The sequence below is a fragment of the Berghia stephanieae genome, chromosome 1, assembly GCF_034508935.2.
Source record: "Berghia stephanieae isolate SIO BIC M18660-M18661 chromosome 1, UCSD_Bste_1.3, whole genome shotgun sequence".
Classification (NCBI taxonomy): Eukaryota; Metazoa; Mollusca; class Gastropoda; order Nudibranchia; family Aeolidiidae; genus Berghia; species Berghia stephanieae.
Window position 1 is genome coordinate 36,760,185 of NC_088360.1, and position 19,332 is coordinate 36,779,516.

Here is a 19,332-nt window from a genome sequence, read left to right on the forward strand (position 1 = left end):
TTTGATAAACAGATAACGGTAATGATGATGTTGATGTTGTTGTTGTTGTTCATGATGATGATGATGATGATGATGATGCTGACCACAGAGATAAAGCTATATCATTAAATCGATAACTGTCTCAACAACATATGATATTTAAGTACACAAAAACATCATCTCCTATCCGAGTGACATAGGCCAGTGTCACAACCTCTACGCACAATTTCTCTCTCTCTCTCTCTCTCTCTCTCTCTCTCTCTCTCTCTCTCTCTCTCTGAAAGAGTACTACGAAAGTCGGCGATACAAACTATCAATTTATATGATGAACTAAAAGCATTTTCCGTCCACCGTGTTTTGTGACAAATGCTTTTAACCTAGACCCCGTCTTCTCCTCGGCTGGGCGACTAACCGACTCTTGGTAAATTGGATTACCGTATTACCCTTACCCCCCTTGCCACTACGCACAGCCACACACACAGCCACACACACACACACACACACAATCACTCACTCACTCATGCACACATACACACACACAAACACACATAGACAAACAAACATAGACATTTTCTCACACATAACCAAATTATTCCCCTGACCCTCCCTCCTCAAAACAACAAAAACCCAAAAGAAACCAAAATAAAACCAAGAAAACCCCACCCCCCAAAAAATCACACACAAAAAACAACAAACAAACAATTATAACAACAAATAAACATTGAAACCCACACAAACGAAAACATAACAAATCAACAATAAAGCAAACAACATCACCCCAAAATAAAACAAATCAAAAGAAAACAATAACAACAAAAAAAAAAAAAACAAAAACAAAAAAAAAACAAAACAAAGCACATTCAGAAAATAAAAAAATAAATATGATAGAAAAGCAAGACAAAAAATAAGACACCAATCATCCCTCTCCCGCACCCCGCCCCGTTACAAAAAAAAAAAACCAAAAAAAAAAAAAAAACCATTAAACCCCCCCCCCCCCCCCCCCCAAAAAAAAAAAAAAAAAAAAAAAAAACAAAAACAAAAAACAACCCAGGATGAAAAAAACCCCCACAAAACAACAAATAGAAAAATAAACAATCTTTAAAGTCGAGCAAAATTATAAACAATCCAAATTGAGACTTTGATATGGCTTTACTGTCTCGTAAGCGTCGTTAAACCTTAAAAGAGATTAAGGTCGACGTGTTCTAAATTCACATCTATTATCATCATCATAGTCGTCATCACCATCGTCATCATCATCATCATCATCATCATCATCATCATCATCATCATCATCATCATCATCATCGTCATCATCATCATCATCATCATCATCATCATCATCATCATCATCATCATCATCATCATCATCATCACCACCACCACCACCACCACCACCATCATATCACTAAATACGGTTGCTATGATTTCATATCTTTTATATGTGAGTGACAGGAAAAATAATAATAATAATAATAATAATAATAATAATAATAATAATAATAATAATAATAATAATAATAATAATAATAATAATAATAATAATGATAAGGATAATAATTATAATAGTTGGCAACAATAAACAATAGCTTGCTATTTGGGGTCAAAAGTAAGAAAAATTCAAACGGTTTGTTAATAACATAAGATAAATAACAAATTTTCAAAATCGTGGACGTCGACACAATAACAATAATATCTTACATTTCTATTTCATTTTAATAACAAAATCGAACCTATATTTTGCATCCATTTTATGAGGGGGTAAAATTTATAAAGACTGAAATGGAGACACGGATTATATCACCCTGAACTCAGAAATAATAATATGGTCAAAATGCCACAGATTATAAAAAGAAAAGAGTTAATTTCTACTTCTCTAAGTCATTCAAAGTCAAATAATTACAGATCTCTGGGAGAACCGAGAAACGATAATGCTACTAACAACAATACAAAAACAAATTTGGCAATAACCATATTTACTCCGATAGTAATGGGGTCATGAATTATTAAAATAACTATCTCTTAGAATTATTATTAAACGGATAGGAGTAGCAGCGTCTGGTTCCATTTTCCCACTGTCTGTTTCCAATTTGACAATCGGTTGTGTCTATAGAGTTAACCAAATACATACATTACACACTTGCTGTTTGTCTCTCTGTTTTTCTGTGTGTCTGTCTGTCTGATCAGATTGTGCGTTTTTCTGTCAGTCTGATCAGATTTTGATTTATTCGAGATAAAAGCTTTCATTAATTGCCTCTGTTGTCGTTTTTCTATAAACAGATTTTCTTTTTTCTTTTGAGTCATTAGAAAGAATCATTTTCTCGAGTTGATATTAATGATGATGGTGATGATGATGATGATGATGGTGATGATGAATGATGATGATGATGATGATGATGATGATGATGATGATGATGATGATGATGATGATGATGGTGACTTCACTTCGTCCTATTTTCGAATTATGATGATAGTCGACCTGACTACGATGATGATGGTTATAAACCATATTAATGCAATGTCCAGCTACATTATGGGCTACAACACTGTAATCGCCAAGGGTCAATCCAGTCCGAGGGAATCTTCAGGAATGGGAACAGAATCATCATCATCATCATCATGATCATCATTATCATCATCGTCCGCTATTACGGCGGATTTTCTCATTGCACTCATTTTACACAGGGCAGGGCCCTTGCATGCTATATTTTTCTAACATCGAGGGAGAGAATTTCGGGAAAATTTAAGTTAAAAGGAAAAGGAAATAAGGTGCGGGTGAGTTTCTGTATGTGTGTACGTGTGTGTGTATATGTGTATGTGTGTGTGTGTTTGTGTGTATACATTTGTGTGAGTCCGCACGTTTGTGTTTATGTGTGTTACATAGTAATATAAGGGCCTTGATGCCAAAATCAGAGCAGCCAAGCTCTACAAAGATCGTGAATTTTATTAGATTGCGTTAAAGTTTTCGGAATGACTTTTTTGGTCTGTTAACGCAAAACACATCTTTAGCTATCCCAGCAACACCCCTTTTCTGGTGTATTTAGAGACTCAAAGATAAATTAAGCAAAGAAAAAAAATATGAAAAAAGAATTTTAGATTTGTTTTTCTTCTTCAATATAGTATGTTTGATTATGAACGCTTAATCACAACATTTATTTTTCATTTACAATTCTAACTGAAGACAGCAATGTAAATTTGGACAAAATCAATTTTTGAAATACGTACAATCAATAATTAAAAAAAAAATTAATGAAATATGAAAATTTGGTTCTTTTGCAATTCGATTATTTGAGCTTGATTAAAGATCTTAATCGTATATCACATATCACGTAATCTTATACATACTTGACAGTAAGTAAATATAAGAGTTTTTGATAAACCTCATTTGATTTTAACAAAATGAAGATTCTTCACTCCCCTCCATTTGCATTTTTCCCCCCACAAACCGACAATGAACAGACAACTAAAATTTAACATTTCTTTTAATCGTCAAATTTAGTGTAAAAGAAAGAAAAAGGTCTGATAAAATAGGGTTGGTATCTCTGTAAAAGAGGAGCACTGTCTGCACTGTTACTTCTACAAAGAAAATGAGCAGTGTCGGATCCACACAGATCATCAATCTTAGTCGCCGAGTGGCGTCAGCGAAATCACTTTGTCTTGGGGAGGGATGATATCCCGATATCCGGCCGCTTACTTCCTCCCTCTCTTCCTTTTGTATCATTAGACGGGAATCTGGTAGAATATTTTGTATAATATTCCGATTTTAGAATTATTTATTTGTCGTCTAATTGCTATGTGAGTTATCTCGTGGCTTTGTTCTAACGATCATTTCGACTTATTTCAAAGATAAGGGATAATTAGAGGATTTATTTTTGGTTTTCTTTTTAAGTTGTATTTTAGGTAAATGTGATTATGGTCTTGATTCGTAAATACAATAAAGAAGAAAGAATGCGATTATTTCATTGTTTTATCTTAAAGCACAAATGATTTCATTATCTAAATAAAGAAGTAAAGGATAATGACAATGGTGGTGGTGGTGATGATGATGATGATATCAAGTTCAAAATAAAATTTCGAGGGTTTCAACTTTGGAAAAGTCCATATCAATGTGCGTGAGAAGGGGGGGGGGGGGGGGTAGACAGAGGTTTAGGGGAGTGAGAGATAGATAGATAGATAGATAGATAGATAGATAGATAGATAGATAGATAGAGAGAGAGAGAGAGAGAGAGAGAGAGAGAGAGAGAGAGAGAGAGTTCACATGGGAACTTAGTAATTCCATCCAAAACATGACATGAGTACACATCTCATTGGTTACATACCTACTCACGTACACACATATACACATACTAATATTAACTCGGACTAGCTCATGAAGCATGTACGTGCATATCAAAGGTCTCATCACTCACCACAACAGGTGCTTTCGGTCTTGGCCGCTCACGTACGATATAATGCCAACGCTACTGTTGTGTACTCTTTTACTCCTACACATGGTTGGTTCACATCAGTTTAGGACTTGGTTCCTGGTTTCCTGTAACCTGTCTGCATTTTGAATATTATGTGTGTCCCCCTCCAATCTCATCAGTGACATTGCTTTTTATCTCTTTTTTTTTTTCATCTATCATTTCGACATAGTTTTTAGAGTTGTATGACTTAAAAGATTCAATCACTTGAATTCGGATCTTTTTTTATTTTTTATTTTGAAGGTATTTGGAAATGGAAATGTTGCTAAAAATAATAAATGAACAAAACAAACACACATACACACGAGAAAAAAAAAGAATAAAAAAAATAGTCTATTGATTTTGGATTTAGACTCTTTGTAACTCGCTTTGAGTAACATTTAGTTGATATAGTGCTATATAAAATCTCAATATTGTTTACAATAGCAAAAGGATGAAATGTATCGTCCATACCAACTAAGTTATCTACAATAAGAAGAGCTGGAAAAAAAAAAACACACAAAGAAAAGACTGCAGACCGTGGTGCACAGACAGAATAATCTGCTCACACGAAATTAAGCATTCTTGTGCACCACCTTCAAGTAGATATCAAAGCAAATTGCATTGGGGGAAAGCCTTTAACACCGAAGCTACAAGAATTCCTCTTCAAGAAATCAACGCAGTGCTTTCCCCCCAGAAATACAATTACGTAGAATGAGCTCAAGCATTGAACATCTATTCATGTTTATTGGGCGAGTGTCGCCTGTGACGATCGCCCGTGCTCTTGACAGAAAATAGAAAGGCAGCACATTGTATTGAGGGGACAGTTTTAGCTGGAAGAGGAACCGAGGGTAAAGAGGAGTTACTGAGTTTCAAGGACTGGGAAAGGCTTCCATATACCAATTCACAAGGCATTCCGTTCAAAATTGCATCAATTCGGATTTTGGAATTGAAAACAGGCGTCGCGTAGCAGTCGTAACATCTTCAGCCACAAACTTTGGGTCATCGGTCGTCGTTAAGGAAGTTGAACGGGAGAAAAGGATCTGTCCTAACAGGATTTAGAGCCAAATTTAGAATTTGCGGAACCAAATTGCTATAATTTACCTCTCTCTTTTTGTCCATGAGCACATGATAAGTGGTAGGAAACTCTAAATCGTGTTTGGTTTAAATCCGAGATAAATCGTTGAAATATTGGAAGGTGAAAAGTTGCACTGATTGATGCGGTTTCGTCTCATATCACCACTATTTTTTACTTACGCCCCCCCCCCCTCCCCACATTGCTTGCATGGTAAAAATTTAAAACACGATAAGCAACATTTTGATGAAATTGTAAACACATCACAACATTATTTTATTATTATTGCTTGTTTAATATAGGACCAAGATTCATCTCCAATATGTTCAATGCATTAAATTGTCGATCGCTGTTGCCAGCAAGTGGGTAACCTGTTACTCTACTAAATCAACGCCCTATACGAAACGTTCCTGTAAAAATATTTACATACAATGACACAAAATAGATGGCCAGATAAAGACCCTCTAACCTTAACGGTAATGATCCCCCTTTCAATTTCCTCCAATTTCACAACTCACACTGCATTTTACGTCATTACCCGTCATTCAGACAGTTAACATTTAGACTGCCAAGTCATGACCTCATGACCTTTGTCGACAACACTGCTCATGTTGCGTTTCCGTGTGCATTAACGCAGTTAACCCCATGCAGCGCGACTATTCGATGCACAATACAAAAATATAAATAAAAAAACTCCAAGAGAAATACTAACTGGATGCCAGATACACATTGCCGTTTAGTAAAAGTGGAATAAGAATACTAAGATGCTGAAAAAGGACATACATCTTCAATTAAAACCAGTCCTATTTTTTTTATTTAAAGAAACAAAATTTCCATCTTTCCCTTGCATTATAGAGTGTACTGGTAACGATACGTTGCTTTAAAAAATAGATTAGAATTAAATTTTCTTGGACCAGAAAAGACGACATCAGCGCTGTGGAAAGAAAGTGGGATTTGGCTAAACTCTGAATCTTTGCAATCATAACTTAGACTTCTAAAATCCTAAAATTTTAAAGCCCTTCTCGGTACAGTAAGTAAATGTTGCAGAATCTGGCCATATAATGCAAGGGACAAAAAGGAAAAAAAAAAAAAAAAAAAAAAGAAATCCTTCAATAACAAGCCATTACTGACTGAAATTATTGCTTCGTATATGTTCTACTCACCATACAAAAACGCACTCCAGCAAATCTGTCGTACGCTGACAAAACGCCCTCCTACAGTTTGACCAGAAAACTTTCACTTCTTATTGAATCTATGCGTTTAGATAAAATCACTAACAACATCCGCCGATCGGATATTGCTCGCCAAAATACAAAACTATGTGTAATCTTGAACGTTTATAGTCAGATTGATATAATTTAATGAGAACTGATTCTGATCACTAAACTGACTGTCTAAAAGCAATAATAACAAAGAGATGAGTGACGTCAACTTTAAACTTCGTTCCATCGACATTGATCGGTTAACGTTACCCCCATGCCCAACTGAACAACATTTCTGTAAATCTAGACTTTGACGTCTCGTGATGTATCAGTTTTCAGAAATTTTGAAAAGTTGGGGTCGTTTTCATGTTTTGATATAATGAAGTAAAAGTTGTTTTGGCCCTGACAATTGAAAAAAAAAAGCGTTGTGTTAGTGCGCGGCCAAAATCCAAATCTCCAAATATCCTAATACGTAGTGTAGAGTATTTACCTCCCCTGCAGGGAAATCAGGAGTTGGGTAATGGCACCGATTGGAGGCCAAACTACACGAGTGACCTTTCCCCGGTCTCCGCCACAAAATAGTTAATAAGGCGTACCCCTAGTGAGCAGTTTCCCCATCCTGTGCGCCCCCTGGTGATATTTTACCAAATCATTATACCACTGGTATTTAAGGTAATCACACCTACCAATGTGGGGAAAATACCTACCATGATAGCTTGGACTTGTTGCAATTTCCACACTGGCCTCGGATGACTCCGGAAACGGTGTCGTTGTTGCCACTTGATTAGATAGTATCCTATAATTTATAGCTTTAAGCCGTTTTATTTCTTTCCCTCTGAATTTTGTTTTTATAAATTTTGATTGAATACAAGCTAAAAAAACGAAAAAATATCCATAATTTTTGTTTGTTTTTATTTTTAAATTGCACTGCCTCGTGAAACCCGAGCCAGAATTATTATTTCCCAGGGGCATCCTATGTTATTGTTTGTCTCCGTGTAAACAGTTATTCCTGGACACTTTGGTCTCGAGTTGATGATATGATGTTATGAAAGATTCTCACAAGTTTTGCCGAGCAAAACAATCTATCGTAACCAACAACAAAAAATATATATCACCTTTCTGGCTGTCAAATGACGTCAACTACATTCAATAACATACGTAACTTATCGATGTCGTTTCATTTTTTTTTTTTTTGTTTAATCAAAATCTTTTTTAGTTTGGTCGATCCTTATCATCATATAACAAAGAGGAGCGGAGGCAGAGAATTCCCAAGTTTGAGAGGTTTAACCAACATGTGGGTCATTTTAATCGATCGATATTTGAAGGACGAGTTTTCTGGTCAAAATTTTAAATACGTGTTTTTACATAGAACGGCAGTCGGTGTAGTATGCTATTTAAACGATCCATAAACCATGTTTGTGTTTTGAGTTGATTGGAATGGTCGATTAGGAAACATGAGAGGCAATTATCAAGTAAATGACTACAACAACATAAAAAAAAGGTGACGAAACTGAAAGCCAGGACGGTGACTAGTTCAAGTCCAATGCCGTCACGATGAAATGAATATATTCTTGTTTCATGCGTTTGTTATAATACGTTGATTCAAATAACACTCAGCAACCATATATACCTTCTCAAGCGTCTAGCGAAGGAAATACTTGACAAATTTGATTTTGATAATTCACGTTTATATGGAATAGTAACCGGTTAGGGCATCATCAACTTCTAAACCAGCAAGACTTTTTCTTATTAAGTTTTCTTATTAAAAAAAAAAAAAAAGATAAAATCAGAGTACGGCTATACGAGCTCTGGCGTACAGATCCATAACCTCTAGATTTACAAACACTAAGTAACTTTCTCACTCAATGGTAAACCGTTATAATTTATTAATTATCTCCCCATTAGTTATTACCCTATAATTTTCCAGCCATAACTTATAATGAATTAAACGGCATTAGTGTTGAGTTGTATAAACGCAATATAGTAAATAGTTAGTATACACCATGCTTGCACAGCACCATGATGGTAGGAGCCAATCTGAAAAGGGTATCGGGCGAGTCGTGTTAAGTCACTCGATTTCTGATCAAAAAGTCCGGATTCGATTCCAGCGGAGGAATTAGAATTTTATTTTTTATTAAAGACGGGCTTAAGTCGGAAGTTATCACATTGCAGAGGGACATTTAAAGGGTTGTTTGGTCTTTATAATCACATGTGGGTTAAATGGACGTTTAGCTAAAATTTAGATTGAAAAACGTTTTGAAGGGAAAAACATTGAACTATTTTCCTTTCTGTTTTTTTTTTATTCCACTTCCACTTTGTTCCATGTTGCTATTTTTTTCTGCTTGCTTATATTGTTTTTTGTTAGTTTTTTTTTTTTTTTTTGTTTTTTTTTTTAAACGAATCCCTTTGGAAACCTGACAAATTGCTTTTATACAACTCATTGGACAGGACATTGTTGTACATAATATATGATGACTGCTATTGTCACAGTCCTTATTTAGACAATAATACTAAGCTCACACGAAAATGTCTGCCTGTTTCTTAATACTCTCACTAACACTACATCTACTGCAAACACCAACCAGCAAATCATTGCTATTGCTACTTTCAAATTAAAGCCCCGCTACAACTAACAACATACAACTACCACTTCTAATACAACTACTACTTACCCCCACCATCGAACCGACCTCCCGTAATTTATTTTCCTTTCATATCAGCTTTTTAACGCCCTGGTACATGTCGGAATAAATGCCAGGGCAATCAGTGGTCACATTAGCCACCACTTATCTCGGTCTTTACCCACTGGCCTGTCAAAACGTGTCTCGCGACTCGTTCCGCTTCAAGCTGATCGTATATCAGCACGGACACCCATCTTGGTCCGTTCTGTGTCGTGATCTGCAGTCTATTTAATTATTATATTATATGAAGAAAAGTAGATTGAAACTGGTTTTTAAATCAAATTTTGCATAACAAAAACTTGACCAATCCGATGAGATTGATGGTGATGGAAGAATCGGTAGTTTTTCTAAAATTACTAGAAACGATTCTGATATTCTATTTACGGTATCGATGTCTCCAATTCGTAAGGTATTGCAGAATGTTGCAGCTTTGGCCCTGAAAGTTCTCCATTTGTTTCTGTGTGACATATTTCACTTTTCTCAGCCCTTTCATTGATATCATACTTTGTTTATTGATTTACTTGACCTAGGAGCCTTTCGCTTCGCAGTCATAGACTGTTATAGCTCGGTTGCTTTCATCACTTGTGCTGTAAGGTCCTTAAAGTGTAGGCGATCTAGTTTGTAGCTGTTCCATCTACATGCTATAAATCGTTAAAAATATTGTTGTTGGTATTAATCTTATTATTTCAATAAGGTTTTGTTTGAAAAGTAATACTTATCATCATTCAATAAAAACCTTCCCACCAGCTGCCCGCCTGTTTTCTATCTATGATCAATCAGCAACCAGACTATGGATCAGACCACGAAAATATAAATTTTAAAAAACCATTCTATTGTCTGGTTAAAGTCTTTTGATACCTTAAGAATACTTGTCCTTTTCTTTACCCGTTCACTTATCGGAGTGCTCCGTCATCAGCTGATGCCAAAAATATTATATGAAGCCACTTCTTATAAGCATAAATACATTAATAAACCAGTAAATAAACAAAAGAAAAGGAATGAATAAATTGACGAATTATCGAGAATTTCAAAAGAAATGTAAGCTTATCGGTGCAATATAAATACTCATATTATAATTCAAATTTTTATTGTTTTCCAATTCTCGCTAAAACGGTGGAGATGGGATTACTTGGCGGGCTGTGGATTTCTCAATGATATCTCTATTGTTTTATTTCTTCCCCAGCACCCTTACCCTTCAGAAGAACAGAAAAAACAGCTTGCCCAGGACACAGGCCTTACTATTCTTCAGGTTAATAATTGGTGAGTAAAATTCGTGTTAATTCCTCAACTTGTTTTTGTCCCGTTGAACAATTTGAGTCTCTCTCTCTCTCTCTCTCTCTCTCTCTCTCTCTCTCTCTCTCTTCCTCTCTCCCTCTCTCTCTCTATCTATCTCTCGTTTTCTCTCTCTCTCTATCTTTCTCTTTCTCTCTCTCTCATACACGCAAACACACACACACACACACACACACACATACACATTCACTCACTCTCTCACGTTGTGTTTTTCTCCCCAACATTCGTCCGTCTTCTCTCTATCTCTCTTTCACTCTCTCTCTCTCTCTCTCTCTCTCTCTCGCTCTCTCTCTCTCTCTCTCTCTCTCTCTCTCTGTCTGTTTGTGTGTGTCTCTCTATTTCTCTCTTTCTGTCTCTCCGCTCCTCTCTCTAATTTAAGATTTTTAAAATGTCACTGTACAGTGGACTATCAGACTCCTTTCCTATCTTTGTATGATCCTTCCTTACTTCATATCGGAATGTCCTATTAAGAAATTGAGAGTAACATCAGAAATAACTTTCCCTTTACGGTCTCCTTCACAATATTTGATTTCTTCCCCAGAATATATTTCTCGATATTATGAGCATCTTCGTTTGATTTAAGTTGTGTATTCTCCTCCCCCCCCCCCCCACCCCACCCCTCTCTCTCTCTCTCTCCCTCTCTCCCCCCCCCCTCTCTCTCTCTCCCTCTAATATTTCGTAGTAATATCTTTTCTAAATTTCTCTTCCACCATCCCTATCACTCTCTTATTTCCTCCTCCTTCTCCCCCTCCTCCTCCTCCTCCTCCTCCTCCTCCACCACCTCCTCCCCTCCGTCTCCTTCTTCTTCTTCTTCTTCTTCTTCTTCTTCTTCTTCTTCTTCTTCTTCTTCTTCTTCTTCTTCTTCTTCTTCTTCTTTTTTCCATTTCTTCTTCTTCTTTTTCTTCTCTTTTATAAACATTATAGTGTACTCCAAAGTACATAATCCCTTCAAGCATATTTTATTTCTCGTTGAAGCAATCAGTGCTATATTTATTTCTTTCAATCCGCCGAAATTACTGAGATGACATTAATCACCCTTCAACACGAAAACTTCGTAATATCTATTTTTAGTATTTTTACTATATATTTATATATTATTGCCATCAGTATTCCTCATTGTCCCCTAATAATCTATACAACCCACGTAATGACGGCATTCATGTCCTCAAGCAACGAGAACCATCTCCTACATCACTTTGTCCCTAAATTATCGTCGCCGCTTGATAAAAAAATCTCCCATTAGATAACCAAAAATGAAAAGTAAGAGAAAGAAAAGAAAAAAAAATTCGAATAATTTGGCAGAGTAAAAATGCGAAATAAATGGTTGGCGTGACAGTTGCTTTCCCCTCCACTTCCGGTTAAGACATCGCTGCCATGACAGCTGCAATAGCTGAAACTGCTTGTTGTCATGACGACGTCGTTAGCGTCCTTACGTCGTTAGGTCCTCAGGTCCTACAATCCTGCGTCCTTATCCCCTAGCCCAGTGTCTGGGGTCCGATGATGTCATTAGCGGGCCCTTCAGATTGTCACTCTTCATCAAGGCTTTATTTTATTATTAGTCTGTCTTTGGCCACAAATTGATTCGTTTCTTGGACAATGTAATAATATATAATGTGGTGTGAGGCCTCTTTTATTTATTACAATTTACTTGTCGGATGTTATAATGGAGGTTGGCGGAATTTGTGGGAGATGGAGATTTTGTGGCGGAGAGAATATTTTATTTTGTCATCTCTTTTCATCCGTTTGTTTCAAGTTCGATCCTAAAAATAAGAATTATATCAAGGAATCAGTACACTAAACACAACTTTGATTAGACTGCAGCTTAAACCATCGTCAGAAAAAAAAATACTGTTGAGGATTTCAGTAACTTAAAAAGCTTATTATTGCTCTTGTTTTAGTTTGTTTTTATTTGTTGTCTTAATCTTGTTGTTTTTTTTTTGTTTGTTTTTGTTGTTGTTTTTAAAGATATTTATTTCCCTTGTAACGTTTTCTTTTTTATGATAATAGTGCGACTATGTGTTCTTATGGTATGACATTCGATTTCGGATCGGAAGGTCCTGGGTTTGAGCCTCGCTCGGCGCATAGTTGACACGAGTCCTTGTAAAAGGCTCTTTACTCACATTTCTCTCACCGTACTCATGTACAAGATGAATACCTGGACGTTAACAGCGTTCTGTTGGAAAAAAAAAATTTAATATCGCCCAACAGGCGTCATGTCGCGTTCTACATGTTACGTGTTGCTGTTGGTCAGGGACCCTTCGTAAAGCGATTTGAGCACATTAAGTGGATATTGCACTATATAAAATCTCACGTTTTTGTTGTTTTGTTGTGTTTTTAATTAGAGAGATTTAAAATTTATACGCGATGATTATATTTTAAAAAATAATATCAGACTCCTTGCCATTTCAGTTATATGAAATTGTACTTGAGGTGTTTGCTTGAGTTTCCTTTATTGATAATAATTTGTGAAATGCGGAAATATATTACAATAGGGACGAGTAGAGTAAGTAGTGAAAATTCCATCTTGTGGAAGTGTGTATTGCAATCATATCCATTCATACACATCCACTTCATGTCACTTTCGTATCCGCAATGGTTCCTTATCAAGTATTGTTAATTTACACTTACCGTTCCACTTGCACCCGCTTTCGTGTTCCGCCTTTGGCTATGCATTAGGTACTTTTATAGCAATTATCCCCCACTTGACCAATTAGTCTTCATTACATTTACAAACCTGTATGGGTTGTTAAAAAAGTGGATTGTTGAGATAAAATGTAAAAACAATTCCTTGGTAAAGTTGTTTTGTTTTTTTTAAAGTTGGAATTTTGTTTTTCAACATTATTTTGATTGTCTGGAGTTTATACATTGTGCGTTTTAATAATTTCTTGCTTATCAGAATGACAAAAACGTTTGTATTTCAATTTTGAACAACACTCCCTTTTCTTAGACCGGTAGAAAATGTTTATCCTGAAGGATCTTTAGAAGTCTCGGGTTTAGACATTTTGTATAGTTATTATTTGAGCCTAGGTACAGATATTAGCAGGTCTGAAAGCCTAACGAAAAATATGGGTTTGATTTAATATTGTTGTAATGAAGAATATTTTGCGTCGGTTTGAGATCATTTTCACTCATTACAACAATAATTGAGCTCATCACAATTTGGGTTATCAGACCTACTGTGTATCTATTCTAAATAAGAGGATATTATTCTGAACAAAAGGGGGGGAAAATGTGTTCTTGGCGTGTGTGTACCATGCCATATTTATTATCATTTTGTTTGGAGGTACAAACTAAGTCCCAGAGTCGAAATTAATGAGTTTACATTTTTAATGATAATATATAGACACCGTCAGCCCATTCATATTTTTCAATAGGCATATAATACCGTACAAATTGTTATCCATGTTTCATTCACAAAGAACACGTACTCTCTTTCTGTCTATTTATTTAGAAATTCCGTGCAACTTGGACACAATTTTGACTTCTGACTTATTACTACGAGCAAGGCTGATAATAATGCTCAATGTAACGCATTAGAATCATTTCTTTCAATCCCGTTCATTCACCCACGGAGCTCTATCTGTGTGCGAGTGTACACAAATGTATGATAACTTTATGCCCATAGATTATCGCTTTTACGACTTAATTGGTGTGCATACTTGAAATGGGGACATAAACGTGTCCGGTCGTGGCCATAAAATATCCCATTCGTCGACAAAGTTAGGTATAACGGTATAACTAACGGTATAACGGTGGTGTATACAGGGAACCTTCCGTCGTCACTGGAACCGCCTATAAGCAACTCGGTTTTTAGACCGACACCCTGTTTTAACTGGCGGTTTGGATTTTTTTTTTATCCTTCAAGGGCACTGTGGTTTGACAGCACAGCGGGTAGTCGTCACACGTCATCAGGATTTTGTTTCTTTTCATATCTAGTTCCATCCCCCTGAATTAAATCTTTCCATTCATAAAGAATTGTACGCAATAACTTCATAATTTAATTTATAAAGTAAAAAAACAAATTGGTAAATTATCAAGCAGATTGTGCTTAGTCAAAATGTATTCTAAAATATGAGAAAAAATTGTTGTCGTCATTATTGTGTGAAACAAAACCGCTTGACAGATAAAGCATATTTTAAGGGTCGTTTTTGTGCACGAACATAATTTTGTAAAGAAACCAAACGTAAGAATGCCCGAATAAAAATTTCAGCCAGGGCGTTAACCTGAGCTTTGAACTAGTGAATGTCTACAGACCACCCTAGATAATATTTATTCCTTAGTACCCAACTGACGTCGTTGACCATGGTGAAATCTTGAATCTTGTTATCAGTCTTTGAGAACCCTTAGCAGTCCCACTACTGACACGTTTATCAGCGTCGAGTTGGTTCCAAGAGCCGTTTCATCGCCACCAAGATGATAATGTGCAGACAGGTAGGAGGCTACGCTCGCGTGCTTAGGGTTAAAAAGCGCTTTCAATGAACTTTAAAGTTTTCCCTATACCCCTCTCGAAATGCCACCCTCAAAAACACTAACAGCCACACTTACAGGTACTAGTACTAATCTTTAAAATATGAGTTTTCATATTCAGACATGTGGTAAGTGGCTGTCATGAGCGTATCACACCAAAACATGTGTATGGCTTTTAATAAGGCAAAAATAGCCAAATGGAAAGGAGGAAGTGAAACAATTTTTTTTTTGTATATGATAAATGTAATTTCGAATATATTTTTTATATTGCTTCCTTCTTACGAAAATAAAAGTCTTCAGTCTTTTTAAAGTTTAACCTGAAATACATTTCAATAAGCTCATTACTTATTGGACCATTTTAACATAGCATTGAATTGTTGTCTTCGTAAAAAATGCTTTATATTGATCTTTCTAGTAATAAATCCTTTATCACCCTGATTCTCAAATTCCAGACTTCTAGATATCGTGGCACCCTAATTGTGCGTGAGCTTACTTATAATATTTCTCATTTTCATCGCGTTTTAACAGAAAAGAAGTGAAATAAAAAAAAACAACAACAAAACAACAATCTAATTTTACTGATTATATAATCAGAAAATGAATCCCATTAACAACACATGACACACAAGAAAAGATTTGGTTGATGAAAGCCAAGAAAGCGTCGTTGACGACGTGCATGGAGACAAGGGAGGTAATTAATGAGTCTCCTTCAGGATTGTGGCAAGGAGTCCATCTGGATTTGTTTGCTTCGAGGTCATTACCGTTCTTGTCCGGGCTACCACCCACACTCACCGACATGACTATTCATTGGGTTTTGTGTACTCCGACGGATAGTTGAAATATATTCTATATTATATATTCACGGGGATTTTTTTCTGATAGAAAAAAAATTAATAAGAAGAAATTTTTTTTTTTTTTTTTTTTTTTTTTCTTTTTCTGATACACCACAAAGACATTTCCACTACCACCGATGATTAATATTGACAAACTGATACCAGGGGCTCAAGTTAAGAGACTTATAATAGTACAAGAGTGAATGATTGTTAAATAATATGTACAGTGATATTAATAATTTGCTTTCACTCTCTCTACCACGAGCTGAGGTAGGTTCATTAGAAGATACCATCCGTTGACTACCATGGACGGTTCATTCCAAATCTGAGGAGCCATTAGCTCTAATTGGACCGAGAGAAGACCTGGAATGTATCACATCATTGTTGTTGATGTTCCTGGGAAAAGAGAAGTTATTACCGGTACGGACAATAATTAAGAATAGTACCTACGTTTGGATTGATGACAAAGGGCAATAAAGTACGTACACAATATTAATATAGTGCCAAGAAATAGTGCTTGAGAATCAAGCTTGGCAACTGCCTTCAAGAAGAATGATTATCGTCGTAACGTTTTGTTCATATGAATTTTTTATGCCTTGGAAACCCCTGGGCACGAGCCGGTATCAATTGATAAGCTGTCTTTTAGAGAGAAAAAAAAAACGCAACAAACAAAACAGAAACACAAAAATCAATCAAACAAACAAAAGACAACACGACTTGTTAACAGCCAATGTCGTTTTGAAGAACTGATTTAATATTCTTATTGAAAATACAATAAAGAGAACTAAATACTGTGCTCTAATTAGGGTATCTTTAACTTCAAGAGTACCCTTGCTATAAAATACAATCTCGGTGCATGTAATTATAATAAGCAGAAAGACAACAAAACAAGACCACTTCATATCTTCGACATTTAACTGAATCGCTAAGGCGCTGATTCGAAGACTTCCATTGTCTGCTTCTAATCTGTTCCTATAACTTAGTTTTCAGTGCCAACTATTGTCTAAATAATATTATAATCTCTTCAACCTTAAAACAGAGATAAAACTCTTGTTCTTCTATTTTGTCATCCATTCTTAGTTTACTTCTTATAGAAATCAAAACCTCTCCAGATTGACACAACACGCAATCATTGTCTTGTGGTCTAGACCACTTTAGTTTTAAAGACGAACACCCACAAACTATTCGATAGTGTCATAGGCCATAATACCAATGCCTGGATATATATATAGTTGCTACCGCAGCTCCTTTTATAAGTATACATATACATAAATACACACACATACACGGGAAAATTACCATTGACGTTGAACTTCTGTTGATATTTCTGTTTTCATGGCCCATACAATCTTTCATTTTCTGTTTTAGAAAGCTTGGGAGATTTTATCACTCCTCTACCTTCTCTCATTGCTATGTTTTTCTATTTTGGTTTCACTTTCTCCCCTCATTATATCTAGATGCATGGCTATAAAACATGTACTATCTTAAGAGCCGAGGCCTGTTTAGTTCTTGTTTCCTTGTGTGGCGCTTTTTCTTTCTTTCAAGATAAACTGTCGAGTTCCATGCAACTTGCCAACCTTACTGAATTTTGCGAATTTTTACGAGATAAAAATCTTGTCAATAAGTTAAATGAATTTTGCTGAACTGTCTATTAACAAATTTATTCTGAAAATAACGACGATATCAGACCGCTCAGTGTGTTTTGTTATAATCACTATGACTTAGATTTGATAGTGTAAATCTAAATATTTTATTTGACCGATGTAATTCAGTACATTATCAACGCATGTCAAGACTGATCCTCTCGTGATCTTTGATTATTTAGATTCTCAACCCCCCCCCCCCCCTTTCCCTTTCTCTCCTCTCTCTCTCTCTCTCTCTCTCTCTCTCTCTCTCTTTCTCTTTCTCTCTCTCGCTCTCTCTCTCTCTCTGTGTGCGTGTGTGCGTGTGTGTGTGTGTGTGTCTTTCTATCTTTCTCTTCCTAATTTGCATTTTACAAATTATCCTTTTCCTTCATAACGGTTGGCAACTTTGATTTTTGCCTGTGGCGACTTGGGGGTTTCATTAAGGAATTGTTTATGGTAGCGACCAGGTGGGACTCTGGTCTTTTCTCTAATAATGAGTCATAAACGTCAGGCACTAGTAACATTTCGTTCCAAAACTTCAAAACAATCGAACATATTTTTTTCCCTACGAGCAAACAAGATTTTATAGCATTGTAAGAACTCATTTAAACAAACATATCGACTTTTATGTCCCATTGGGAGTCACGACAACATACTCAGGGATGATGAAGGGGACGGTTTTATGCCTGCTATGACATGGGAAGCCTTTGTAAGACAAAGAATTGGGTCGTAAACCAAGGGGGTGCTTGATCCTCTACAGGTCGTCAGGTAGACAAGAGTCCGGGCCATTGGTTCTGATTTCAGATCTCTGAGGATTGTCGTTGTCTTCGCATATATATAAAATATATATATATATATATATATATATATATTATATATATATATATATATATATATATATATATATATATATATATAAATATTATAACATCAATAGTTCTCAAAACAAATTTTTTACTTTGCATTGATGTGTTGTTGTTGCTCTTGTTATTGTTATTGTTGTTGTTTTTGTCGTTGTCGTTAATGTTGTTGATGTTGTCTACAGTCTTCCATGTCTTTGAGCTTGTGTTTCGCCCCCAGTAGCAATGTAATTAAAGAAGTCGTGTTGTTGTTGCCGTTGTTATTGTTGTCAATAGTCCACCATATGTTTGCGCTTGTGCTCCTCATCATAGCCATGAAGTATTGCTCAAAAGAAGCCTTTAAATTTCGGTTGTTTCAATGTACAACGTGTCCATGATATGCCGGGCATTTATTATCCTTTAAATTTGTTTTTACGTTTACATTGAATGTTTTGTAGTGGATAATAAACAAATTCTAAAGATATTATATTTCTGATAACTTTTGACAATATTTGAAGAATAAAGGCCTTGTGTCTCTAGATATGTAGATTAATAATATAACGTACATTAGGTGGTTACTTATTATCGTTACAAATAGAGAATATCATGTTCGTTTTTGTGCTGTTTAAATTGCAACAATGACAACTCTACAGTGGACTTGTAAATAAGTACACGTAAACTGCTACGTAAATGACAAGTTGAACAAAATTATTTACAGTAGACGTATAGAAGATTCATTGTTTGACTTCATCTTGTATCTAGCAAGTTCATGACCCTTATGTCCATGTTGGGCACAATGATAAGTACGAGATACAACCGTATTTTAATTACAATAAGTTTTGGGATCACGTTTTATATCAGGTGGACAACGCCCAGGTAGCAAGGTCATCAGTGGTCAT

General features: G+C 35.7%; 1 protein-coding gene across 2 annotated transcripts in view; it reads left to right on the forward strand.

Annotated features, from left to right (window-relative positions):
* The window catches only part of LOC144973256 (homeobox protein Meis1-like), a 224,562-nt gene that overhangs the window by 171,389 nt on the left and 33,841 nt on the right, over positions 1–19,332 (forward strand). For both annotated transcript variants that reach the window (XM_078915489.1, XM_078915500.1), the window contains exon 11: positions 10,560–10,636. In XM_078915489.1, coding sequence (XP_078771615.1) covers positions 10,560–10,636 — 77 coding nt within the window. The remainder of the gene's footprint in view (positions 1–10,559; positions 10,637–19,332) is intronic.